The following is a 27,184-nucleotide window of genomic DNA, read 5'->3' as shown; positions in this document are numbered from 1 at the left end:
AACGGATCATGCATGTTATGAAATTCATGATTCTGAAAAGTACTAGTATAAAACATTGTGCATTAACAAAATTACACACATGTTATATAACAAAGGATGAGTATAAAGGGCACTGGGAAAAATAATAGTAGGAGTAATATATTTTGAATAGTTTGAAGGGATGATTTTTAATTAATCATCACATTCATACTGTCTGAAAATAATTGCACCGACATGAGATGGGTCCAATCCTCATACATCAACTTGTATGCGCGTGATTGATTTACTGAAAAAAAAAACATCCATCTTCGTGGTCACATGAGTTATTTATTGTACTATTCCCCTTTGTCCGTGAAATGCTATCGAAGTTTGACTCGGCACGGATTTTAAAAATTGTGAAGAAAAAGTGGGTGGAATATAGGTCCCATATTACATATTAATTTTATAGTAATAGAATGTAAGTGTAATGAGTTAGTTGAAGTTAGAGTCCATTTACCATAAATGGAAAAAAAAAACAAAGTAGACAACATTTCACGGACGGACTAAAACGACAAAACTGGATAACATTTCACGGACGAAGGGAGTAGAATGTGATCCCACTTTTATACGTTAATTTTACAATAAAATATGAATGAAATAAATTGGTAGAATGTGAGACCTACTTATCATTTATGATAAAAGTGAAATATGACTCTTAATATGAGATGGACAAAAATGATAAAATATAACTCTTATTATAAGACGGAAGGATGGTTCAGCAACTACAAAAGCTGCAAAAAAGACAGTTGCGATACTACTGGAGAGTACAGTTTCAATATTTCCCATACGTAATCCTATGTATAGACGTTGTGGCGGTCGAACGCTAAGATGGAATAGACCCGCTAATATGCCCAGTGTACCTGCTGCAATATGACGAGAAGCTATTCCTCCCCTCACCTCCCTAGGGTATTCATTTTCTTAATTATTAGAGGTAATGACCCACTAGTTTTTCATTAAGTTTTTATGAATCTCACATTTTATTCTATATTATTTTTTTATTTTAATTTAGTATTCATTATGAAATACTATGATTAAATTAATTTTTTTATTTTATAATTAAAATTTGAGAGTTAGTACAACTTATTTTTTCTTTTTCTTTCACATTCCACACTACATCAATTATCAATTATAGTTTAAATTTCATAGTGTAATATTAACCCGACCCGCTCTCAGGCAAAAATATCATACCCGGATTCAAAATTCCGCTGCTTAATTAAAAAATCGCGCCACGATTCATTCTAGCAAATATTGTGAAGATTGTTTTATCCATTTATCCCAAAACTCAGCCGTAACCACGATGACCAGTTTGACGGCAAGCTTCGCCGCTCGATTCTCCTCCGCCACCGCGCATTTTCCACCTGGCAGTCTCGTTCCGCGGCGTGACCTCTTCGTGCACCCTCCGACGCGACGTTGTCGCTCTGGAAGACTAGTGTGCACGGCGGTAATTACTTACTAGTCTGTACAATCTAGCGATAGCTTAGTTAGTGTGAGGAAGATAGCATTTAACTGAGGGGAAGGCGGTTTCATGTTTTATGTAATTTGTGTCTGAGATTGCTGCTGCTTGCTGATGTAGTGCGTTTTGTTGGAAATGCAGGAACCGTACTTAATAACTAAATTAGAGTCCGCTGAAAAGACGTGGAAGGAATTATCGGTTCGATTTTGGTCTTTATCTTTTTTTTGGCGAATGCGTTTGAGCTTTATACCGGCTTTTGTGCTTTCGATTTTGATGTTAGGGTTTCGATGCCTTCTTTTTTTCCACTGGATGGAGAATTAACGTAGTTAAGAAAATACATGTTAGTAGTTGATTAGATCCAGTGCAGTGACTCTTTAATATCATGTACGGTGCTTTGAAGCAGTGATTGTTATATAATGGTAACATCAAGGAAATTCATTATTGATAATGTTAATTTTCTCAGGACTACTGATTGTGAAAGTTATTGTGGAGATAACTTTTAATTGAATGCTTTTAGCTAGGGGATATGGACTCTTGGCATCCTTAGCTGAGGTCTCATTGTGTTATAATCATCTCTAGCTCCAACTCAAAATTCATTGGGCCCTAACTGTAGTTTCGTATTAATTTGATGTGTTAGAAGAAATACCTAGTGTATCATTCGTATTATTCGCATTTGTGGCAACGAAAATTGTATGCTTCTATTTCTTTTTGTGGCATAACTAAAGTTTACATCTAGAACCAAGAGGCATAATCTTTGTGGATCACCATGTGATTTAGATGCTCGCATGTGAACGTTTAATCGTTTATTTATGCTATGCCTATTAAGTTTCATCTTTACGTGACCTACACCTACTCTGTCCTTAGTTTATACTGTCAGATCCATTTATTTCCAGATAATCTACTTGGCACTCTTTTTCCTATTATTTGAAAACTACTTCCAAATTTTGATTGAAGTTTTTGACTCACGTGCAAACGAAAGTTAGGTTAGGCTAGCTGATCCGGATGTAGCCTCAAATCCAAGTGAGTATCAGAAATTAGCTCAATCTATGGCGGAGCTTGACGAGGTACAAAATAGAGCTTTTCACTATATTAATTATTATGTATTTATCACATTAAAGCAGATTTCTTTGCACTGGTAGGTTGTTGACACATTTAAAAACTTCAAGGATTGTCAAAAGCAGCTAGAGGAAGCAAAAGGTTTACACCATTTTATATTCGAGATCTCCTTCAGCTTTAGTTTGCCCATCTATTTGGGGACTAACTCTTAACTTTAAAATCAGCTTTGGTAAAAGAGGCAGGTAATGATGAGGACATGGTTGAGATGATAAATTCAGAAATTGCAAGTTTAGCCAATCAGATTAAAGAGCTTGAAGAGAGGCTAAAGGTTATCTGTTCTTTTTGCTAGCTGGCTGTTTGTTAAATTTTTCCCCACTTCATCATTTGAAATGTCTTTGCTATGTCATACAGCTCTTACTACTCCCATCAGATCCTCTTGATGCAAGAAATATATTGCTTGAAGGTTAGTTATGTCATTCCACTCTATGTCAATAGGTAGAAAGATTACGAACTACAATCAACATGTTAACTGAAAGTAAGGTTATGTTCTCACTTTAAGCGCATAAGTATTAGTTCAGCATCATGCATTAAATTCATGCAATCTTACAGTTAGTAAAGCCCTGTCATGAATGCTTCTTCTGAATAAATGGAGTATGTATATTTTGTCTTTTCTTATCCAAAGCATTTTGCATGAGAAGGTTTCTGTTCATTTTAGTGATCATATTTAGTGGATGAAATATAATTTAGCAGTTCTGAGCTGTCTTATATCTTTCTTATGGTTTTCTGAAGCTTTCCTGGCAAGATCATGTTTTGACATTTTGTGATACCCTTCAGTGGGGTTTTCGTATCATCTTTCTTGCAATAGGTTGCTTTGATATGAGTTACTCAGGTGTTTGATGTTCTTATATACAGTGAGAGCTGGTACTGGCGGAGATGAGGCTGGACTTTGGGCTGGTGATCTTGTAGGTACATGTTTCACTTGTTCTTTGTGATGCCGATGTTTCCTCTGGATTTTCCATTAGCGTGAATGTATGAATTATATTTGATTATTTTACCTCTCAATCGATGATAGGTACGCATGTATGAGAAGTATAGTGAACGCAACTCTTGGAAATTTTCGGCTGTCTCCAGCTCCGAGGTATCGCATGTGTGCATGCCTGTAGACATCTAATCTTATCTTGCAGATAGCTTAATTATCTTCTTATGTCAAGGCTGAATATGGTGGATATAAGACGTATGTAATGGAGATAAAAGGGAAACGTGTTTATAGCAAACTGAAGTATGAGTCAGGTGTTCATCGAGTTCAACGTGTCCCCAGAACAGAAACCCAAGGTCGAGTACATACATCTACAGCAACTGTTGCTATCATGCCAGAGGTAACCTTTATTTTTTATGTAAAGTGGCCGGGTCATTCTGCCACGGCACTTCGATAGAGTTGCATACTCATATGATCAATATAAACTGATTGAATTCGGTTTACTTGGTAGTGGACTAATGGTACATTAATATTTCAAATTGTTTTAATCTTTTCACCATATTACCATTCGGCCAATATTTTTGTGATTAACCACTTATTGTTAATTTAGTATCTGAAGCAGTAGCTGAGTGTGTGCTGTCTGATGCAAATGCATGATCAAAATTTGAATAGTTTGAAGCTATTGCCATGTTTGCTGATTTTGATCAATGTATTCTATCTGTGTTGATCTCATTCTTCCTTCCAATGCTTGGGGGTCAGGCTGATGAAGTCGATGTGGAAATTGACCCAAAGGATATTGAGCTTACAACAGCAAGATCTGGTGGTGCTGGAGGTATGCTTCCTTCCAGTCATTGTGATAAACTATTTATCACAGTTAGTTTTTCTTTCAATGAGTCATCTTTTCATCTCCGTCTGGTCTGATGCATGTTTCTCTAATGCAGGGCAAAATGTTAACAAGGTGGAAACTGCTGCCGACCTTTATCACAAACCAACAGGAATAAGGATTTTTTGTACAGAAGAAAGATCACAACTAAAAAATAAGAATCGAGCAATGCAACTTTTGCGAGCAAAATTGTAAGACTGCAATGCACCGTAGTCATGTTATACCTCCTATTTTGTTGTGATTCCATCTAGATTGATGTTCTGGTCTTGTGAATCAACTGTCTAAATTAAATGTGAAATATACGCTTGTAAAAACTAGATTGGCTGTATGACGGATCTGACGCCTCTTACTGTGTCACATTGTGCCAGGTATGAGATGAAAGTAAGAGAACAACAACAGAAGTTGAGCAGCCAGCGAAAGATGCAGGTTTATTTGCATGCATTCTTAGATACACTTGCAGAAGAAGAAAGTTTGAAATAATCTTCATTTCCATCCAAACTTCATGCATCTTTTTCTGAAATCATTCTCTATAGAAGCAGAGGCAGAACACAACACTAAACTAGTTCAATGATTTTTTATTTTTTATTTTTGGAAAGACACTGGAGTAATTTATTTGAATATCAACTTCCCGATACCCCCTTTATAAAACCAGAAAAATCTCTTTTTTCCCTTATGATGATTCTTCATTCAATAGTGTAGGCTTTACTGGTAAAATGCTTCTGCAGGTCCAACAGCATTATGCGACTTGTACACGAGAATTCCTAATCATTAAATAAAAAAGTTACCCTTTTTCTGCTAGTCATTCCTGCGAGCTTTTATGTCCTGTTATAATTTGCTTTGTAGAGGTCTTCAGTGGGTAAAGTGAGCTGGCATACAATCTAATAGCATCTCCACCCTCGTGTATAATTGCTGAAGTAACGTATATTACGTTGTCCTGTATGCATGCATGCCCACAAGGCTTAGCATTCCAGTCATGCATCGTTATAACTGCAATAGGTATGCATTCATTTCTCTGCCTATGAACCCCTAATAAGACTAATGTCGAAAATATGGCAGGTGGGTACTGGTGCTCGATCAGAAAAGATTAGAACATACAACTATAAGGTATTCCCAGCATTTTGCTACCTTAGGTTTGAATTGCTCAGTTTCTTAGTAAACGTTAGGTATCTATAAACAAAACCAAGAAACTCTACAAATGACTCTCCTCTTTACTTAATGCTCTATTGATGTGAATTTAATTTCCAGCAATGCTCAAATCTTCTGAAGTGGTGGATACGTCTTTAAAGGTTGTTGGGTGCTAAGTTAATTCATTGTACTCCTTGAATCGCAGGACAATAGAGTTACGGATCACAGACTAAAAATGAACTTTGAGCTCACTTCATTTCTCGATGGGGACATTGAGACAGCAGTTCAGGTGTGTGATTAGCGCATGCTTTCTCTTGTTTCTCGTATTCTCTGATCCAATTCGTTTTATCCACTATTTTTATTCCTTGCCATAACTTGTGTGCTTTGAGAAAATTATGGCTGATCTTAATGAGCAGAGGTTCCTCCATGCTAATGGTTTTATTTGCAGTCTTGTGCTACGATGGAGCAGAAGGAATTACTCGAGGAACTTGCCTTGTCTGCGAGTGCCATGGCTACATGATCGGCGTGTTGCTTCAGATCTCAACCTCGACGTGCTTTAAGGTGCAGTTGTGGAGGTACTTCTAAGCACATACCAGTTGGAGAATCCCTTCACATGAGCATTTGCCCTTATAGCCACGATTCTCTTGCAATACAGATCCATATGTTTGTAGTTTTGTTAATTACACCATCTTTTTTTTAAAAATGTTATGGTTGGTTAAGTGCTTGAATGAAAAATTGTAACTGAATAAGTGCTTCTCATGACTGGCAAATATTCTGTATCAACCTAACAACTCAAATATTTTTGTTATAGATTACATGCAAAAACAAGTTAAGTACTCCATATATTATGCCATTGTTGTGCAGACGTAGTGTGAGTGAAGTTAGGTATTTTTATTAATGAAAATTAGAATTAAAAATAATAATAAAAAACGGTTAGAATAACTGTTGGGACTTGGGAATTCATAAAATGCAAATTTTGGATTAAAAAAAAGGGGTAATGCCACCTGCCATCCGGTACAAATTTGTGGTCAATTGTTCCCAATTGCAAATACACGGAATATCATAAAAAGAAGAAAAGAAACATAACACACATATCAATAAAAAATAAAGAAAAGGAAAAGTAGCAATGTTTAACGTTTTTAATTACTGATGAAGGGATGAATACTTACACTGTAAATTGTACTTCTTCCGTTCCATAGTAATAGAGTCATTCTGTAAATTGTACTTCTTCCGTTCCATAGTAATAGAGTCATTTTGGTACGTTCTATAGTAATAGAGTTATTTATATTTTTAGTAAAAATCAACGTATTTTTCCACACTTACTTTACTCTTTTATACTTTATTCTCTCTTTATCTCTCTATCCTTTTCATTTCATTTTTCACTTTACTCTCCCATAATTTTTCTTAATCTCTTGTCGAAAAGAAACACTTCTATTATTATGGAAGGGAGGGAGCAATGAGTAAGTAACTAACTACTTCAACTCCGTTATTTTGCCACGTAGCAGCTTCAGCTTCATCACCATTCACCACTCTATGCCCCAATTTTCTTTCTGAACATTTTAAATTCTCTCCATTTTCGATTCTTCATTAATATGCTCAAGAGACTTCTCTATCCAAGCCGCTTCGTTTTTCATTACAAACCCACCTATAATTCGGCCCAAAAACTCAATAATTCGCAATCTTTTCCCTTTTCTTGGCCGTTATCTGTAGTTTCTTGCCGGCCCATCAACTTCTCTAGAGTTCCAGCCATGGCGGACGGCGGGTCCCCTCAAACGGCGTCGCCGAATCCCCAAAAGCACACTAATCGGCTTGCAGAGGAGCACAGTCCTTACCTTCTTCAGCATGCCCATAATCCCGTAATTTCTCCTCAGAATTTTGGGAAATTAATGATTTTTTTTACAGTGCTACGATTTAAGGTTGATTCGTAGAAATTTATTGGGTAAATAGGTTGATTGGTATCCATGGGGTGAGGAGGCGTTTGCAGAAGCTCGTAAAAGAGACATCCCTATCTTCTTGTCAAGTATGGCCTAATTTGCAGCCTAGTTATAGTTTTCTTGTGGGAATCAATAGAATAACGTGTTGCTTGTTTTGCTTTGTTGTTGGCTTGCATTTGAAGTTGGTTACAGCACTTGCCATTGGTATGTATTTTTGGATCAATTCTTGATTTTTAGCATTGAGCTGCAAGTGCAACAACTATCTGTAAGGCTATGTTGTGATCTTTAAAAATTTTAGGTGCCATGTCATGGAAGTTGAATCATTTGAGGATGAAGAGGTGGCCAAATTGCTTAATGATTGGTTTGTCAGTATCAAGGTTTGTTTCAAAACTTCTTAGGAGTTATGAGACTTCTCATCTGTGCGAATTTTTTTATTGACTAGAGATGTATGTTTGTCAGGTGGATCGCGAGGAAAGGCCAGATGTTGATAAGGTATAATTTCTATTGCTTAGTTTCTTTATGGTTTCTTCCATTCGGATCACTTTGTCATGGACTTCACTAGTGTGTGTGTGTGAGAGAGAATTCATATGAAAATGGGGTGTTCTGCGTGTGGAACATCAGGTATATATGACGTATGTACAAGCGTTGTATGGTGGTGGTGGTTGGCCGTTAAGCGTCTTCCTTTCACCTGACCTAAAGCCTTTAATGGGTGGCACGTATTTCCCCCCGGACGATAAGTATGGAAGGCCCGGTTTCAAAAGTATACTTAGGTAACATATTTATGATGCAATTAAGTCTAGGCTGCTGTAGACTTGTCTCATCGAAATTTACCTGATGCCCGTTTTTTTATTTACTTATTTTAATGACTAGAAGTATCTATTCTTTGTCCGCCAGAACCCTTATCTTTTCATATGATTCTTTAGCCTGAGGAAATATATTATCTAATAGGAAGGTTAAAGAGGCATGGGACACTAAGAAGGAAATCTTGGTCAAAAGTGGGGTATTTGCAATGGAACAGCTCTCAGAAGCATTAGCTGCAGTTGCGAAATCAGAAAAGCTTCCCGACGGGCTTCCAGAGAGGGCAGTCCAGAAATGTGCTGAACAGGTAGAATTTTTGGGGGCCATAACTATTATTTTGAGCTTAAACTTCTTTTCATTGTTTGAGAAATTGAATGCAAACTTTTTTCATCTCTGTTTTTTATTTTAATATGGTGTCTTCCTTAACTTATTTCTTTCTTTCGTTAACCAAGAAAGTAAAGCAATATCTTTGTTTTTCCGGCTACATTAATGGATTATTGGCCAACAAAGAATTGGACTAATGTTGCTTCTATGTTGTATTCTTCATCAGTTCTTGGTAAGAGTTGGACTTGTACCTAATTTTGCATATTCTGTCACACAGCTTGCGGATAGTTATGATTCCAAGTTTGGTGGATTTGGCTCTGCTCCGAAATTCCCAAGACCTGTTGAAATCCAGCTAATGCTTTATCATAAAAAGAAGTTAAAGGATAACCAAATGCAGGGTGAAGCAAAGCATGACCTGAGTATGGTGGCACTGACCCTGCAGAGCATGGCAAGGGGTGGTATCCACGATCACGTTGGAGGTGGTTTTCACAGATATAGTGTTGATGAATGCTGGCACGGTCAGTTTGTTAAGGAAATGCATATAATTCTAATTTGACGCTGATGGGTTTCTGGTTATTTGATGAGTGTCTTTTGTCTCATTGCAGTACCTCATTTTGAGAAGATGCTCTATGATCAAGGGCAACTTGTTAACGCGTACCTAGATGTTTTCTCGCTAACGAAAGATGTGTTCTATTCAAGCACGTCAAGGGACATTCTTGATTACTTGCGAAGAGAGATGATTGGCCCCAGTGGGGAGATATTTTCTGCTGAGGATGCAGATAGTGCCGAATTTGAAGGTGCCTCGAGGAAGAAGGAAGGTGCCTTCTATGTCTGGACCAGCCAAGAGGTACGAATTCTCCGCCATTCATTTGTTTTGTATAAGCTTGTTCATTGTTGTTTCTTTTGTTTTATGGACAGATTGACGACATACTTGGAGAGCATGCCCCCCTCTTTAAAGAGCACTACTACATTAAATCGTCTGGCAATTGCGATCTATCAAGAATGAGTGACCCTCACGATGAGTTCAAGGGCAAGAACGTGCTTATAGAGCGAAACAGTACTTCTGAGATGGCATCAAAATCTGGCAAGCCACTGGAGGAGTACCTAAAGATCTTGGGTACATGTCGAAATAAGCTTTATGACGTCCGGTCGAAACGCCCCAAGCCATCTTTGGACAATAAGGTTGTACATCTTTTACTCAAATAAACCATAAGCATCTTACAATGGCTAAGACGATGTCCATTGTCTTGGATTTCTTAGGTCATCGTGTCGTGGAACGGACTGGCAATTTCTGCATTTGCTAGAGCATCAAAAATCCTAAAGGACGAACCAGAAGGAACACAATACCACTTTCCTATTGTTGGAACTAATGTAAGTGGGACTGCAAATTCAACCATGCTTTGTGATGAATCTCCTGTGTTGATTTTATATTTCCCTGATTTATCGTGGTGAGCACAGCCGAGGGTGTATATGGAAGTTGCTGAGAAGGCAGCAGCTTTTATCCGGAGGAATCTTTATGACGAGCAGACGAGAAGACTGCAACATAGTTTTCGAAATGGTCCGTCCAAGGCACCTGGATTTTTAGATGATTATGCCTTTCTGATATCTGCTCTGATAGATATATATGAATTCGGGGGTTCAACAAATTGGCTAGCTTGGGCTATTGAACTTCAGCAAACGCAGGTAAAGTGGTGTGGTACTTGCAAGCTAACCGGTTGTCTCTGATCTCATGCGAACCCTGTCATTTTTCTAGGACAAGCTGTTTCTTGATGAGGAGGGCGGAGGATATTTCAATACTCCCGGGGAGGATCCCTCAGTCCTCCTCCGAGTGAAAGAGGACCATGATGGTGCAGAACCATCGGGGAACTCCGTTGCAGTAATCAATTTAGTGAGACTGGCGTCTCTGGTAGCTCCAGCTTCTGATCGTTATAGGCGAAATGCACAAGTTCTGTTGGTATGAGCTTTTGCTTTTCTCTACAACCATCTTCTCTTACTTCTTAATTATCTCTCTATGTATGTATAGATTCATATATCTAATATCTTGCTTTTCTCTACAACCATCTCTCTGTCTCTTACTTCTTGAATTCTCTCTGTATGTATGTATATATTCATATATCTTGCAGGCTGTGTTTGAGAAGAGGTTGAGAGAAACAGCAATGGCCATGCCTCTCATGTGCTGCGGTGCAGATCTGCTCGGTGCCCCTTCGAGAAAGCAAGTGGTCATAGTCGGAGACAAGGCTTCTGAAGAATTCGACAAAATGTTAGCTGCTGCGCACTCATCATATAATCCCAATAAAACGGTAAAGTAGCAAATAGCAGTTTGATTCGTTTAGTTTTTTTCGCGAGAGACGATTTTTGTGTAAGATTGGATGCAGATCCATGAGATTAAAATGGTGCTGCACAGGTGATTCATATAGACACTAGAGATGCGGAGGAAATAGGCTTCTGGGAGGAAAACAATGAGAAGATTGCTGGTATGGGCAAGAGCAACTCTGCAGCAGACAAGGTGGTCGCGCTCGTCTGCCAGAATTTTACGTGCAGTCCTCCGGTGCACGACCCAAGTTTGCTGATTTCTCTGCTGGACTAAATATGTATGCAGCAATAAGTGAAGGTCTTTGTTGAAATAAGATGCAGCTCTTTTTGTTCTCTCCCACATTACATCATCTTGTTTGTATAGATTGCATTAAAGAGGTGTCATGTATAACTTATAAAAAATGATAAGTGGTACAATCTGTGGTGAGAAACAAAATGCACCATAAATTATTTGGGAACAGAATGTATGCAATTATTCAACGCAGTTTGATTAGGGTTCCGGCCAATTCCGTCGCCCCACAGTTTCTCGCGCATTTCTCCTCTCGGAAATTACCTTCTGATTTCAGCACCGGCGACGCCACATTCACCATCACTTATCTCACAAATTCATGTGGACTCTCCTTGAATGACGCCTTCTCCGTCTCCAACAAATTGCGCATCAAATCGCGCCACACTTCCGATGCAGTTCTGCAATTACTCAAAACCTACGGCTTCACAGATGCTCAAATCTCTAAGCTCCTCACCAAATGGCCGGGCGTTCTTCAATCCTGCGCCGACAAAACCCTATCGCCCAAGCTCGAATTCTTCCGCTCAATCGGCGTTCCTCCCGCCGCCCTGGCGCAGAAGCTCTCCGAGTATCCCTTTTTACTGCGGCGCAGCTTCGAAAACTACTTCACCCCGTGGTATAATTACTTGAAAGGCATCGTTCCATCCGATAAAAACATCGTCGCTGTGTTTCTCAGCAGTCCTATGGCGTTCACACACGGCTGGCCGGAAAGGGTGCCTTCCAACATCGCGATTTTGAGAGGGAGAGGGGTGCCTGAATCCTCAATCGCTTCGTTGATGGTGAGCAAGCCATCCATGATGATACTGAGAAAGGATAAATTCAGCGCTTGTGTTGATCGTGCTGCTGAATTGGGATTTCCGGCGTCGAAAGTTGTGTTCGTCCGCGCCCTCCAAGTGTTCGGTAGAATGTCTGAGTCGACTCTGAAGCATAAAATGGAGGTTTACAGAAGGTGTGGCTGGTCCGAATCTGACCTGAATGCTGCATTTTTGAGGCATCCCCTTTGTATGAAACTGTCCCAGAAAAAGATCAGAGCCAACATGGATTTTCTCGTGAATGAATTGAGATTGAAGCCTAGTGAAATCGCCCAATGCCCCTCGGTTCTTGATTACAGCTGCGACAGAAGAATGAGGCCGAGGTGGATTGTTGTGAGGATTCTCAAAGCAAGAGGGTTGATGAATGAATCGAGGAGCATCACCAGCTTGTTTCATATGCCGGAGGCGAATTTCTTGAAGCAATGCATCTTCGATCACGAGGAGGAATTTCCGGAGCTGTTGGATATCTATCGAGGCACGATCAGCCCACCAGAATGAGTCGTGATATCGAAATGAGTTTGATTTTGAAAGTTGAGTGACGATGATGAGGAAATGGCTGATTAGATTAGTCTGAAGTGTTATGATCTTTCTATTTTTTCAGTCTAACAATAGAAGAATACATCAACAACAACTTCAATCCAACCTCAACCTTTTGCTTTTTTTAATGTCGAGTGTGTTAAGAGACCGCAGTTTGAATTTATTCGCAATAACGTCATTTTTGTTTATCATAAGATATAATTTGAGTAAAATTTTCCTTTTTATATATAGCACTCTTTTGATAAAATTAATACTACTACTACCAGACTTATGTTTGGTGCAATTTTGTGTAGGAGAACACTGAGCGCGCCCAGAAAAGATGGTATCTTTGGGCTCCCCTCCTCCGGCAAATCACCGGCCAGCGACCCAACATTCACTATTTCCTACCTCACCAACTCATGCGGGCTATCCTTAAACGACGCCGTCTCCGTCTCCAACAAACTGCGCATCAAATCGCGACACAACCCCGATGCAGTGCTGGACCTCCTCTCCCAATTCGGCTTCACAAACACCCAAATCTCCAAACTCGTAACCAAATGGCCCCTCGTGCTCCAATGTCGCCCCGACCAAACCCTTTTCCCCAAACTCCAATTCCTCCGCTCCATCGGCGTTCCCGCCGCCGTCTCCGCCGAGAAGCTATCTGCCTATCCCATGATTCTACAGCGCAGTCTCGAAAAATCCCTCATCCCAACCTACAATTACTTGAAAAAACTCCTCCGATCCGATAAAAAGGTCGTCAATGTGTTCGCCAGATCACCCAGGGCCTTCGTCCACGGCTGCTGCGGCGCGATGTCTCGCAACATCGCGGTCTTGAGGGAGCGGGGAGCGCCGGAGTCTTCGGTCGCGCTGCTGCTCAACAACCAGCCGTCGCTGCTGATGCTCGGCGGAGAAGCCTTCGCCGCGCTCGTCGATCGCGCTGCGGAGATGGGATTCGATGCGTCGAAAGTGGTATTCGTTCTTGCAGTCCAGGTGTTTGCGAATATGTCTGAGTCGACTCTGCAGCGGAAGATGGGTGTTTACAGGAGGTGTGGCTGGTCTGAGTCTGAGGTTATGGGTGCGTTTCTGAAGCATCCGCTTTGCATGAGTTTGTCGGAGAAGAAGATCAAGGGAAGCATGGAGTTTCTTGTTGGTGAAGCTGGATTCGAGGCGGGGGATGTTGCTCGGTGCCCGGTGCTTCTGGGTTACAGCGTGGAGAAGAGGATGCGGCCGCGGTTGGTTGTGAGTAGGATGCTGGAGAGGAAGGAGTTGTTGAAGAAATCGACCAGTTTCATATATTTGTTGATCATGTCTGAGGAGAAGTTTGTTAAGAGGTATATTGTTGAGAATCAAGAACGTATTCCTCAACTGCTTCATGTCTATGGCGGCAATGTTTATGTCCAGATTTAGTGAATTTAAACTTGGTTGTTTTAATTTGAAATACTCAGTTTTGAATAGCCTTACAGTTTGCAGTTTGATAACTTTAAACTTTTTGACATCATTCAACAATTTTATGTAAAGAATACACCCAATTCTGGTTGCTTGCTTAAGACCATCCACGACTGCTGCTCGTGAGGGAGGAAGAAGCCAGGTGGCCCGAGCCATGCCTAAGGCCATTTGGCTGCGCGTGCGTGCACACACTCGCAGCAAAACTAGGTTCTCCTTGTCTCGGTTTGTCGATGCCATCAACATCTTCAATGAAAAATGGAGAAGGCCAAGGCCAAGGCCAATGTCCGAGCTGCGTACTCCCTGGGGGAAACCATTTGCACCTTCAGTGAGTATGTTGATGCTACAGATGGGGATCAACAAAAAATTGTTGTCATTTTGGCAGGAGACTTCTACAAAGTGCAATGAGGTACGGCATGTTGACACCCTGAACGCACAACTCGTATGGTTTGAGAGCATTACGAATTCTCTGTGCCATATACAATGCGCGCGATGGAAGGGGAAAGGAGGAGCGCAAGTGTAGTTCAGGAGATGAGCCAAGTGAAGTTGACATTAGAAAGAACGAACAGCGCCACATTGTATTTGCTGTTTTACGGAGCTAGCATACAAGACACGTCTAAAAATAGTTCTCCTTTCGTTCTCAAACAATAATCTTATATATTTCCGTTTTGGTCTGTCTCGTAAAATTAGTTCACTTTCATTTTTAGCAAGTTTTTTCTCTTATAAGATGAGCATCAACGATACTTAAATAACTTTTTATTTTCATCTTTTTCATAATACCTATTTTTAGAGGACAGATAGATTAAAAAATTGAGTTAGATTTAAAAATTTCCAAGTAATTTAGGATTAAAATCTGTTTTTCCCCCTCCAAAGGCTCCGTTTTCATATGCACACTGAAATAAATATAGCTAATAATCATGTAGTACGAGTAACTTACAAGAAAGAATAAAATTATATGGCATTTCACTGGAAAACAATAAAACGTACTCCTGTTGTTTTCATTAATGTTTTCTGCCCACCCAAAACATTAGCTATTAATTTGGAGTAAAAATTTAGTGGTTAATCCTCAACAAGATGTCAATCCTATTTGGTATGCCCTACTAATAGAGATTTGACAAGTGGAAAATACATATAATCATGTTTCCAACAAGATATATAAACAATGGAAACATTAAATTATATGGAAAGTTTCTTTAAATTCCATGTATAATAAATACACTATTACGTATACAATGACTTGACAATAATTGTGATGATGATTAATTATTTAAATAAATAGAATAATGAATATCTCTTTCATATGTAGTGTATTTATTTATTATACATGGAATCTAAAGAAACTTTCCATATAATTTAATGTTTCCATTGTTTATATATCTAGTTGAAAACATGACTATATGTATTTTCCACTTGTCAAATCTCTATTAGTGGGGCATACCAAATAGGATTGACACCTTGATGAGGATTGACTACTAAATTTTTAGTCATTAATTTGAACGAGAACAATAATTAAGATTGAAGTTGTTATAAATGCATTACCAAATGAATGATAGCATCTTACTATATTTTTTTATGTTTTTATGAATTATGGCATAGTATTTCTTCTATGCGTAGGTGTAAATTAATCAAATGCAAGGACTTCAAATTTAATACTATTGAATAAGAAAATATTTCTGGTGCCTTAATGCGGTGTTATTGCCAAATAATAGAGATTTGCAACATCGCACGCAAATCATTGATCACTATTTAATAGGAACATTAATTCACCCCTCATTGAACTGCCTCGCTTGGGACACATTTGGGGATAGTATAATTATTTCTAATTATCTAAACATATATATGCTCTTAAAATTTTTAGAAAGGGTAAATAACTTGCACATATTTATCTTGAGTACAATTGAATAAATATAATATGCCAAAAAAGTACTTATGTGATGCTACCAAATTTTTTGGAAGACGTTTTTTACATTAACGGTTTGCAATCTTTTTGACTTTGACAAAGATTTTAGAATTATTCCCTTTCCATAAGAATATGTGAAGAGTACGTACCAGATAATATGCACAGAATTTTCATTCCTTGGAATAATTTACGTCATTGATGTCACTCACATGAATACCTCTCTAAAAAACATGTTTATATGAAAAAATTTAAAAAGAAAACATGTTTATATGAAAAGATTTAAAAAGAATACCATGTCATGGACTCATGGATATTTGAACAAAATAAATATACAGTATAGTAATAATTTTATTAAATCAATAATACTTATTTACTGATTTTGTTAATTTACATTTTACAGCATTATATATCTTGAACAATATTATTTCACATTTCTTAAGGATGATAACAGGTGCATTATTTTTAGGTAATTATATGCATTTTTTAATTTATGTCCGCATTTCAATCAACCCAACGGACACATATAAAAATTATTAGTATCTCAATCCTAATCTCGAATCAGAATATATATACAGTTAACTCCCAAGTATTGAATTCAAACTTGAAATACTAATATGGACTTCAATATGCTCTGTTTGATTCGGTTATCAAACGACTACAATATGAGTATATTTAAATAATAAATATAAACAAATTTAATTTGTATATTTTATGTTTTCCCCCACATAATTTCATGAAATTTCACTAAACATGCTGGACTTTGAAGGTCGAAATTAGGCCTGTAAATTTAGTCCGCGGGTTTCGGATATACCCGATCCCGACCCAATATCCGACGGATTTTGGGTACCCGAAATCCGAAATTATGGGTTTGGGTAGTTAATGTTAGGATTTTTTGGGTTTAGGGTACCCGACTAATACCGATTAAACCCGATTAATCATGTATTTGTGATAAATACTTTTTTATAGTATAGGGCCTATGGTTTATATAGTATAGGGCTTATGGCCCGTAGGGTAAATCTAGGGTAAATTTATTTAATCACATGTAGATTTATGCCAAAAATTTCTTTATTTTAAAATTAAGTAGTGTCTATTTGTCTAATGTCTATTATATATAGTCATAGAATCATAATCTAGAGAAAGCTAAAGCATTAGAATTGAAGTTTAGAGTAATTGTCAATAAATAGTATTATTGTGTTATTTTTAATAATTTATTTTCTCATCACAATATAATTTATATAAAAGAATAAATTTGAAATATACCAATTTCGGGTTTATGGATACCCGATTAGTTAGGTTCGGGTACCCGCACCGGATATTTGGGTACCCGAATTCACATACGGGTCAGGTATTGGCTATGATATTTTTGCGATTTTGGGTTCGGGTACCCGAATTTCCGGGTTTGGGTACCCGCGGGAACCCAAATTTACAGGCCTGGTCGAAATATTTGTTTCAATACCAAATTATACTCTTACCATATTCGTAATTTTTAGAAAGGAAATATTGTAAAGATCGTGTCATCTTTATAACTCATATCATTAAATATAATTAATCTTTAAAATATGACACAATGTAATTTAGAAATAATTTCATAATAAGGATAATAGGATACTCGAAATAGTTTCCAAAAAGAATAATTTACAAATCATTTTATAATATTAGGATAACAGGATCCTGCAAAAAAATCATACTAAAACACATAATATTTGGATGAATGTTTAGCTATTTAAAATTTATCTTGAAGAAAAAGATATGACAATGGAGCTAATCTATGTATTCACGTGTGACACGCGCCCTGAAAACGCGTGGCAGCTTTCCGTTGGATTATGATAAGGGACAGCAAATGGATTGTAACAGAAATTCACTGCAGTTAATATTAAGAAACAGTAAATTACCAAAAATATGAATTAAGAGAATTTAGAATATTCGTGTTTTTCTCCAAAAGCTAAATTTTTTCCAATTTAATTTATTTTTACTCAAAACAAAATAGTTAGAGAAACAAACGCGGCTGCTGAAACCAGAGTCCATCTCTCTCTAAACGTTTTTCTCTCTCTACTTTTTTCCCCTGCTCAACGTTTTGAGTTTCCAGAGATCGCATAACACGATCCAATTTCCACGATACGTGAATCAATCGAGCTCTCAGATTCACAATAATTTCAAAATCTGTCAATTTCGTTTTCCTCCCGAGTGTAGATTGGTAATATTGCTGAGCAAAATGAGTTTTTTTCCTTCTCGTTCTTTGTTTGGTGAGGAAATCCAAGTCTAAGTCTGATCAGGGAAAATCATTCGAGGGTTTTTCTGGGTTCTCAATTTTGTGATTTTCGGCTGAAAAGTAAACGGTGGAGGAAAAAAGTTCACTTTTTAAGGGAGTTTTTTTATTGTTATTGTTAGTAATTTTTTTCCCTTGGTTTCAATTTGCGTGTGATGATATCTGTGGGCAGTAGAGATGGTAGAAAGAGGATAGGTTTGGGATTAGATATGGAAGAAACTGAGCTTGAAGAAGGGGAGGCTCTTGGTTATCAAGAAGAGGGAGAAGATTCCACCATTGACCCTGATATTGCTCTCTCTTACATTGTGAGGATCTTCAATTAATACCCTGATTTAATTTTCTGTATGAATTGCTTCTCCAGTTTGTAATGTTATGCTAAATCTTAATCATGTAGTATGGTTGTTTTAATCTTGTCTTTTAGTTGTAAGGTGTTGGTGGTTTGGAATTGGTGAAGTGGTTATTGTTGACCGATGCATTTATGAGCTCTCTCGTTTTTTTTGGGGTTTATGGAATAGTTGGATTAATGATGCTATTGAACTTGAGCTACTAGTTACCAATATCTGACGGTCAATTATGTATTCCGTATGTGCTTATGTATAAAACTAGAAGATAATACCTATATTGTGGAGTAATTAAGCCTTAGTTGGTATATAAAGGTGGCTTGTAAGACGACAAGAACATAGACTACATGTTAAATGCTAGCTATCATTCCAACTTTGCGAGCTGATGTGTGTTGTTGAATTAGGTGATATGAAGCGTGCTTTCTGGGTTTTCATTCTTGTTTCTTTTATTATTTGATTTTACTTTATGTTTCTCATTCCGTGTTCCTTTTATAGGAGGAAAAAGTCCATAGATTTTTGGGTCACCTCCAGAAAGATTTCGAAGGTGGTGTTTCAGCTGAGAATTTGGGTAAGTTAGAAAGAGTACAACCAGTTATGTAACTTTAGGGTCATGTAGATGTGGTTTTAGAATGTAAAGTATTTAATTAATACTTTATAGGGGCAAAATTTGGTGGCTATGGTTCATTTTTACCTACCTATCAGCGGAGTCCATCATGGTCACATACAAAAAGTCCAGCCGAGGCTCATAACTATGAGTCACCAAGAAAGACACACACAGAGGTATTTCAACTTATGGTTTTCTATCCCCACGTCCTCTGAATAGCCCAACTTGAAATCACGTTTAGACTGTTTAGTTGAATTATTGATTTTCTCTGATTTAGGATCAAAGGCAGAATTCTTTAGCTTCATCAAGTGCTTCTCCTTCCATAAGGCCCCATACTGCTTCAGGAAAATCTTTATCTGTGGGAAGCTCCTTGAAAGGCAATGGCTACTTAAAATCTAAACATGCTGAAGAATCGCGCTTAAAAAGGGGAACAAATAGAAAATCTGTGAGTGATCAGAGAACACTGAAGGTCCGAATCAAAGTTGGCTCAGAAAATTTGTCAGCACAGAAGAATGCTGAAATCTACAGTGGACTTGGTCTAGTAGTTTCGCCATCCTCTTCGATGGAAGACAGTCCCACAACTAGTGAAGGACAATGTGGTAAACTTTTGGGCGTGCCTGAGGCATCACCAACCAGTATTCTTCAGGTAATATTGTTATTGATATTTATTTGCAAGAACTTTTTGTTCGACTTTTCTTTTGTAAACAAATCTTTAAAATTTTCTTGTTTTTGGTGCTCAAGCAGATTATGACATCTTATTCTGGAGAACTGCTTCTATCCCCTCTATCCGAGGATCTGATCCATCTTACAGAAAAAAGGAAGTCCAGGGGAAAAAGTGAAAATAAACTAGTCGACAGAACAAGCAAAAAGTCTGGATTGTTAGGGAATGGATCTCTTTCTAGCAGGGGTATCCATACAGTTACTGAAAAGAAAAAGGTCGTGTCATCTGAAAAGGACGATGATTACTTCACAGAATTACCGTATCAGAATAATAATGGTTTTGTGGAGAATAATGTTTCTCCGCTGAAGAAGGATAAAGAAAATGATAGTGATCCGTATGGGTATGAGGAACTCGTTTCTAATGCTCTGAAACTTCCACTTTTATCAAGTTCTCAGCATATTGCTGCCGATCCGTTGAAGGATATGCCCCCTGCAACTTTTTCTGCAAAAGATAGGATAAAGCGAGAAGCCTTCTCCCCGTGCATTGAGAAGGAACATTTGGAGAGTGTGGCACCTGCTCAAGATGCTAGCAGAGCTGAGAAGTTGGGTGGGAGGTCTGGTTCATCGGGCAAGGCTTCTGAATCTAAAGAATTAAATCGCATCAGTACTACTGTTGCAGCTTGCCCTCAGGAGGACATATACAAGGCAGAAAAGCCTCACACTTTGGACCAGTCGGGGTCTAATGCCTCTAAGGGAATAAAAACACTTACTGCTTCTGAACCGCCTGGTGCCTTGAAACAATTAGTCACTCAGAAAGGAGGGTCAGTTAGCGAGGGTTGTCTGGAACCATCTCTTGAGAAATCATCAACTGGGGGAAAGAGGAAACGGAAGGAAGCTCAAAATAAAGCCACTGAAGGTGCATATGTAGCAAAAGATGAGTCAATGGTTGAGTCTTCTCTGGATCCTAAAAGTGGGAAGAGTTCTCATACCAATTGTCTCACATCTAAAAATGATACACCTGATTTCCAGAAGGAGCATGAGAAGCCAAAGGACAGGTATAAGGACTTCTTTGGAGATGTAGAATTTGAAGATGATGACAGCGAATCGATCTCTGGGGAAATGACGTCCTCAGGAAGGTTAAAAGATCCTCAATTTGCTGGAAAAAGAAATTTAAGAAAAGATAATAACATGTCCCGAGAAAAATATACAGGCAGAAATTCTGAAAAAACACTAGAGAAATATGCTACACCTGTGTCTCGGCCAACTCCTCCCCTTGAAAATGGTCCGAATTCTGAAGCTCCAGCTGGATCGGTTCCTCTGGTCCAAGAAGATTGGGTTTCATGTGATAAATGTAAAAAATGGCGACTACTTCCACTTGGCACTAATCCCGAAAATCTCCCCGAGAAATGGCTTTGTAGGATGCTTTCCTGGCTGTAAGTTCTATCACTAATGAATATGTATTTGATCCAAACAATTTCAACTACTGCCTTTAATGGTCAATTGCTGTTATGTTGGCGAGTCTGCCTCTCTGTTTATGTCTAGAGGTTATTCATTGTGGAAAACTCACCTTTTTCCAATTCTTACAGGCCTGGGATGAACCGTTGTATCATCCCAGAGGAGGAGACCACTAATGCTTTAAGGGCCCTTTACCATCCCGTTGCTTCAGTTCCGGTCCCTCCTCCCGAGGGTCAAGGCATTCGGCCAAATAATGTCATTATGGCTTCGATAGGGATCACGTCAGCTGATTCTAGGCCTCTGGCTCAAGAACACCTGGATGCTGTTGTCCCAACTGCACCAAATAGTGGGAAGAAGAAACATGGGTCTGCAGTGGCTGCAAATTCAGTGGATATAGATGGTTCCACCAACTCATCAAACTCACGGAAGAAGAATATGTTGGGAAAAATAACTAAACTGAACAGCGCAAATAACTCACCTTCTGTAGATGCTTCTGGACAGCATATGAGGCAAGGAAGTATGGCATTGGAGAAGTGCAGTGATGCGAAAGCAGAAAAAATGTCACAAATCAGCTCTTCTGATAAAGGTATTATCATTATTATTTGTACTTCTTTGTGGTCAAGTTCACATGTGAGTCATACCTACATCGACCTTTGGCTTCTTTTCCCGAACCTCCTAAAGTTTTATCTTCGTATGGACTTGCATAGGTACAAGTGTAAAGATAAAGAGCAAGCGTGAGTCTGATATGGAGAGCACTAGAGCTTCTAAAAGAATTAAGAGTGAGGAGTTACATTGTGATGATGAAAATTGGAATTCTGACAATGGAGGCAGTGCTTCCACGAAAGCAGGTCGTCGCTCGTTAAGTCTGTCAAATACATCTGGTAATGATCGAGACAAGTACAATAACCTTAAGGATTTTAGTGGTGAAGCCATGAAAAGTATAGCATCAAGTATGAATGTAGAAATGCATGTTCCGTCACCTGCAGCTGATGGTTTGCTCTGTTCTGGAAAATATGATGACGAAGATCCTAGAAAGAGGAGAGTTAAAGACAATTATGGTTCTAGGACTCATAATGAGGCCATTTCCAATTCAGAACAACATTACTTGCACTCTGGTGATTTTATAGAAGAATTGAGTGAAAGTGAACACCGAAAAGAAAAGAAGGCTAGACTTTCCAAGTCTGGAGGAAAAGCTATGAATGGAAGCAAAACCAGTATAGGGTCCGACAGGAAAAGCAAAAGTATAAAGGACCAACATGATGGGCAGCTTGTGAACAGTACTCAAGTGGCAGATTATTTAAAAAGTGACATGGCTTCTGTGCGTCCTTCTGTTGCTGCCAATTCAAGCTCTTCCAAGGTATCTGGCTCACATAGAACCAAAACCACTGGCCAGGAAGTTAAAGGTTCCCCAGTTGAATCAGTTTCCTCATCCCCTCTGAGATTTCCTAATGCTGATAAGGTCTCATCAGCACGGAAAAGCCACGAAGAAAGGACTGTTTTTCATGATTCTGCTGCTGCCAACCCGGGTATGTTTTCAGGCAGTGATGATGGAGGGAACGTCCGAACAGGATTGGATAAAATAGATACAGTTCTTACTGCCAATAATCATGCCAATGATGTTCACAGTGATCAGTTATGTCAAAGTAATCAGTATGCTAGTACAAAACATTATTCTGAGCAATTCGATACTGAAACAAGAACAAACAATGACCAATCTGAGGGTGGAGTTCACTCAAAAAAATCTGGAAAAGGTTTGTCCTTACAATCCAAAGACAAGGCTCACGCCTCTGGTTCTGAAGTAGACAAGATTAAAATCAAGGCTTCTGATTCAAGAAACGATGCTTCAGATCACACGCATTTGCATGAGGAGAAGTCAAAGAGTAGAAGAAACAAGTCTGATGAGAAATCTGGCACTCCTAAAAAGGGTGATAAGTTTGTCTCCAAGAAAGATATGGTTGGAGGAATGTCAAGTGAGAGCTCTAAAGCACCAAGTCAAAAGAAACTTGGACATGATGGTCAAGATGCCATCAGAAGCCAGGATAAGAAGCATGGTCTCCCACAAGAGCATGAAAATGAAAAATTACCCAAGAAAAGCAACCAGACAGAAACACATGGGAATGGGAAGTCACACTCACTTCCACCCTTAGCAAGAATACAGACTGACACTGCTCCTGTTTCTGTATCTCAGAAGGAAAATAGTTCAAAAGGTTTGTCTCTTGATGCATCTGATAATGGTGATGCACAAAAGGCCTCAAATCAGAGAAAGAAACTTGAGAACTCAAATGGTCAGCCTATGAGGCATCCAACTCCAAACTCTCATAAAGTTCGGGATGTTGACGCTCCAAGTCCCGTTCGAAGGGATTCATCCAGTCATGCCGCTAATACCATTTTAAAAGAAGCGAAGGACCTCAAACACATGGCTGATCGGCTTAAGGTTGATGCATATTTTGGTGTTCTGGATTTTGTTATTTCACTATTTCTCAATTTTCCGTAACCGAAATCTGTTTGGCAGAATTCTGGAACTAGTATTGGGCTTTACTTTGAAGCTGCCCTCAAGTTTCTCCATGGTGCCTCTTTGCTCGAATCCGGAAGTAGTGAAGCCACTAAGCATAATGAACTGATGCACTCATTGCACATATATAGTAGCACCGCAAAACTCTGCGAGTAAGTCATTAATCTCCATCTGTAACCATCCTCAATGCTGCCTGTTAATATGCTTTCACACTTCCATTGTGGAACTCTCAAATTTTGAAAGAGTGGTTACAACTTATAACTAGTATTGTCTTATTTTGTGTTCTTCATGTACAAAGAAAAAATCTGACGTTAATTTACACTGACACAATTTTGTCCATTGCATATGTATTTCTCTCCTTAATCTAATAGTGGTCAATCCATTAATGGACATGAATCAACCGGACAACATTTCTGTTTGTTGAATGGTTAAAATTTTGTAGGTTTTGTGCCCATGACTTTGAAAAGTCAAAAGACATGGGTGCTGCTGCTTTAGCCTACAAATGTATGGAGGTTGCTTACATGCGAGTGCTTTATTCATCTCATAGCAATACAAGCAGGGATCGGGCCGAGTTGCAAAGTGCTCTACAAATTGCTGCCCCTGGTAAATTTTTGATGCAGCATTCTTTATAATTTCATTTAGATCAGAATCACATCTTCCGCTGGTTCCCCTGCTGCTACTAGTAATAGTCTGACAGGAGTAATAACTTTAAAATGTTTATGGTAGGGCACTGGGTATAAATTGTTGCACCATCACATCGAAAATGTGTGATAGATCAGAAATATATAGGGAACTTCTTGTGTCCAAAGAGGATAGCTAAACTAGAAAAACTACTCTTTGCTATTAATTGTATGGTGTAAATTCAGCTGCTATAAAGTGAAATCTAAAAGGTAAAACTTTGACTGCTTTATCATGACTCCACATAACAAATTGTATGTTAATAATGTGTAACAACTTTGATTTCAAGTATTATCATTGTCCCCATTCAGGTGAATCTCCTTCCTCCTCTGCCTCTGATGTTGACAATTTGAACCACCAAGCGACAGCAGATAAGGCTGCCTCAGCCAAAGTTGTGGGCTCTCCTCAAGTTTCTGGAAGCCATATCATCACTTCACGGAATCGTTCTAGTCTTCTGCGTGTTCTGAACTTTGTAAGTATATGACTAGATACTCCGCTTATAGCAGATATATATTTCATGGGATCCAATCTTTTAGTTTTTCATTCATCGACATGACTTCCTTGAAATTCTGAGAGCTACAGCAGTAATCATTCTGTTTTGTTGCATGTATTAAAGTTTTACACTGTTTCTTTCTGTAGGCACAGGATGTTACCTTTGCAATGGAAGCTTCAAGAAAATCAAGAATTGCTTTCACAGCTGCTACATCAAGACTTGCAGATACCCACAAAGAGGGTGTCCGTTCACTTAAAAACGCGCTTGACTACAACTTCCAAGACGTTGAGGGTTTATTGCAGCTTGTGCGTATTGCTAAGGATGCCATTAGCCACTAAACAGCTTGTAATTATCATTCCAATTTTGGGTTCTTCGTCACCAAATAATGTGCAATGCATCACGAGTTCTAGTAGAATGTATCACCCTTGTAAATCTGTACAGTTATAGTATTGAGTTTGCAATACCTCTCTGATTCTTTATCGGATGCTTATGGATGATAATAAAGTCCCCCAATTTTTTGAATTCTTTTCAAATTGGGTTGATGATGCTGATAAAGAGGTGTTGCATACTGAAGTGTATCAATGAAGAAGTGGCCTTAAGCTTGGTTGACAAAGGGCTATCTGATCATTTTAAGTTGTTGGAGTAAGGGTACATACCTCACAGTTGCAATGCAGGGCTGTCTTGAGTGGGATGGCCCTGAGTTTCATATTCAAGCTTGATGGTTTTGTTCATAATAACAAAGTTGGCCCGATGATTTTCCCAGATCCTGCAAATTCTGATTAAGGAGTCCGGATTGCATCCTCGGGTAAATTATCCCTTCACCATTTACCACTCCTTGAGATTTATGTATGATCCTTTTCCTGACTATTATATCGTTGAATATTTGCAGGTCCGACCATATAATTTCTGCCCATGCACGCCCTTACAGAATTATCTTTTGTATTCATTTAGCCCAAGTACAATAAGTTGCTGAATCAGGTTAACGTAGTAGGAAGGTAATATGGCAGTATGTTATACTTGTCACTGATAAAAGAGTTGAAAGTGATGCCCAGCCATAAATGTGTGTGTCCGTGGTGCTGCTCCTCAAGGAATTACATATATGTATACATTTAATGAAATGTCCCAGTTGCTACGGAGCCACTTCATTTTGATAGCACTCTGGATATGGACACCCGTGTAACCGCCATCGGCTGACAGGTACATAACCAGTCTCTTACACAACTGAGATATATTAGATCTCTGTGGTTCTCATATTTCTTCTAGTTTTTCTCATTGTTGAAGAAAACAATTGTTGCCTTGTATACACATTTCTGACCCCCACAGTTTTATATCCAGCCTGTATTTTAAATGCAAAATCATTCGAGGACTCACTAATTACTATCTCTTCTTGGCTTGTAGAAGTTAGGTTGTTTTTCTTTTTCCGGAATCGGAGATGTGTTACTTTTGAAATAAAATGCTGTCTTTTTGGTGGTAACTGTTCGATCCATGGTGCAGGTGGTACGTGAGATGAGTGCCTTCGAAGCTTCTGACGAATGCTGGAAGGGAGTCGCGGTCCTTGTGAAGATTTTGTGGCAAGTCTAGCGTCCCATTTTGCTATGTCGGAACATTTTTATCCGTTGCAAAACTTTACATATCCCATTTTGCTGTGAATTCTTTGATATGTATTTGGTTGCTGCTTGTAAAAAAGTTTCTTCCCCCATTCAGAGGGAGTTTTAGTTGAAAGAGTGCAAATTCTAGTCGATATATATTTGTCCTGTTTATTTAAGGTTTCCTCGTTTTATGAAAAAAATCAACTTCATAGGTGGTCTTTCAACTGTGGAAGTCTCTTCACTTCTATCTATTTAAAAAACAAAGTCAATTATTTTATTTTTATTTTTATTTTTATTTTGTAAAGTCATGAATAAACCAATGTTTTATTTTATTAATTTTGTCAAGTGAACAAACTAAAGTTCTACAGTATTTTATTTATTTTGTATAGTGAACAAAACAAAGTTCAAATTTATTCAGTTTAACGCATTCTGTATATGTAAATTCATTATATGTAAGTGAATTTGAATTAAACATATTCACGTTTAGTGTTATTTGATTTACCATTGATTAAAATCTTATTGTCAAATTGCTATCTAAACATATTCACGTTAGACAGACAATCAATATGCCCGAAATCTATTAAAATTAGTTACACTCAATTAAATAGTCAAGAGATTAATTTTATTTATTAGACATATATTTTTGATGTACTTTTGCTTATGATCAGCTTAAAGCATCTCCAACGATTTACGCTAAACTCAAACTCATTTTAGTGTAAATGTCACATAAATATGATTTTACTACAACC

General features: G+C 38.3%; 5 protein-coding genes across 5 annotated transcripts; all 5 read left to right on the top strand.

Moving 5' to 3' along the window:
* Positions 1-1,257: 1,257 nt before the first annotated feature.
* On the top strand, positions 1,258-6,354 carry APG3 (Peptide chain release factor 1). Its single transcript, XM_048109162.2, has 15 exons — positions 1,258-1,459; positions 1,613-1,669; positions 2,455-2,535; positions 2,611-2,668; positions 2,752-2,855; positions 2,939-2,990; positions 3,440-3,489; positions 3,600-3,665; positions 3,739-3,903; positions 4,263-4,335; positions 4,445-4,577; positions 4,755-4,812; positions 5,443-5,490; positions 5,717-5,800; positions 5,960-6,354. Exons 1-15 carry the CDS (start codon positions 1,316-1,318, stop codon positions 6,029-6,031), a joined length of 1,245 nt encoding a protein of 414 aa, XP_047965119.1. The 5' UTR covers positions 1,258-1,315; the 3' UTR covers positions 6,032-6,354.
* Positions 6,355-7,031: 677 nt separating this feature from the next.
* LOC125211086 (uncharacterized) lies at positions 7,032-11,386 on the top strand. The gene is made up of 15 exons (XM_048110775.2): positions 7,032-7,367; positions 7,459-7,531; positions 7,628-7,649; positions 7,744-7,822; positions 7,905-7,937; positions 8,067-8,215; positions 8,394-8,550; positions 8,845-9,085; positions 9,173-9,414; positions 9,486-9,749; positions 9,828-9,938; positions 10,026-10,250; positions 10,321-10,521; positions 10,691-10,867; positions 10,972-11,386. Exons 1-15 carry the CDS (start codon positions 7,104-7,106, stop codon positions 11,152-11,154), a joined length of 2,421 nt encoding a protein of 806 aa, XP_047966732.1. The 5' UTR covers positions 7,032-7,103; the 3' UTR covers positions 11,155-11,386.
* LOC125211088 (transcription termination factor MTERF8, chloroplastic-like) lies at positions 11,316-12,572 on the top strand. Its single transcript, XM_048110778.2, has one exon. It carries the CDS (start codon positions 11,316-11,318, stop codon positions 12,474-12,476), a length of 1,161 nt encoding a protein of 386 aa, XP_047966735.1. The 3' UTR covers positions 12,477-12,572.
* A 213-nt stretch (positions 12,573-12,785) lies between these two features.
* On the top strand, positions 12,786-13,948 carry LOC125211087 (transcription termination factor MTERF8, chloroplastic-like). The gene has a single exon (XM_048110777.2). The coding sequence runs from the start codon at positions 12,786-12,788 to the stop codon at positions 13,899-13,901; it is 1,116 nt and encodes a 371-aa protein (XP_047966734.2). The 3' UTR covers positions 13,902-13,948.
* Positions 13,949-17,835: 3,887 nt separating this feature from the next.
* LOC125215514 (cysteine-tryptophan domain-containing zinc finger protein 3-like) lies at positions 17,836-26,589 on the top strand. Its single transcript, XM_048116947.2, has 13 exons — positions 17,836-18,408; positions 18,940-19,012; positions 19,103-19,224; positions 19,326-19,694; positions 19,793-21,141; positions 21,295-21,749; positions 21,871-23,597; positions 23,676-23,827; positions 24,118-24,278; positions 24,665-24,825; positions 24,993-25,651; positions 25,736-26,043; positions 26,341-26,589. The coding sequence occupies exons 1-11, from the start codon at positions 18,259-18,261 to the stop codon at positions 25,182-25,184; spliced, it is 4,911 nt and encodes a 1,636-aa protein (XP_047972904.2). The 5' UTR covers positions 17,836-18,258; the 3' UTR covers positions 25,185-25,651; positions 25,736-26,043; positions 26,341-26,589.
* Positions 26,590-27,184: the final 595 nt, after the last annotated feature.

Source organism: Salvia hispanica, chromosome 3 (assembly GCF_029641045.1).
Source record: "Salvia hispanica isolate PSC_SH4W2 chromosome 3, Shi_PSC_v1, whole genome shotgun sequence".
Lineage (NCBI taxonomy): Eukaryota > Viridiplantae > Streptophyta > Magnoliopsida > Lamiales > Lamiaceae > Salvia > Salvia hispanica.
Note: the sequence above shows the minus strand (reverse complement) of the source record. Positions and strands in the feature narration are given on the sequence as shown.

Coding starts and splice junctions, on each gene's coding strand:
- APG3 (XM_048109162.2), top strand. CDS start 1,316: ATGACCAGTTTGACGGCAAGCTTCGCCGCTCGATTCTCCTCCGCCACC. Junction 3,490..3,599: donor GACTTTGGGCTGGTGATCTT/GTAGGTACATGT, acceptor AATCGATGATAG/GTACGCATGTATGAGAAGTA. Junction 5,801..5,959: donor ACATTGAGACAGCAGTTCAG/GTGTGTGATTAG, acceptor TTTTATTTGCAG/TCTTGTGCTACGATGGAGCA.
- LOC125211086 (XM_048110775.2), top strand. CDS start 7,104: ATGCTCAAGAGACTTCTCTATCCAAGCCGCTTCGTTTTTCATTACAAA. Junction 9,750..9,827: donor AGCCATCTTTGGACAATAAG/GTTGTACATCTT, acceptor TGGATTTCTTAG/GTCATCGTGTCGTGGAACGG. Junction 10,251..10,320: donor TTGAACTTCAGCAAACGCAG/GTAAAGTGGTGT, acceptor TCATTTTTCTAG/GACAAGCTGTTTCTTGATGA.
- LOC125211088 (XM_048110778.2), top strand. CDS start 11,316: ATGCACCATAAATTATTTGGGAACAGAATGTATGCAATTATTCAACGC.
- LOC125211087 (XM_048110777.2), top strand. CDS start 12,786: ATGTTTGGTGCAATTTTGTGTAGGAGAACACTGAGCGCGCCCAGAAAA.
- LOC125215514 (XM_048116947.2), top strand. CDS start 18,259: ATGATATCTGTGGGCAGTAGAGATGGTAGAAAGAGGATAGGTTTGGGA. Junction 21,142..21,294: donor TGTAGGATGCTTTCCTGGCT/GTAAGTTCTATC, acceptor CAATTCTTACAG/GCCTGGGATGAACCGTTGTA. Junction 21,750..21,870: donor AATCAGCTCTTCTGATAAAG/GTATTATCATTA, acceptor GGACTTGCATAG/GTACAAGTGTAAAGATAAAG.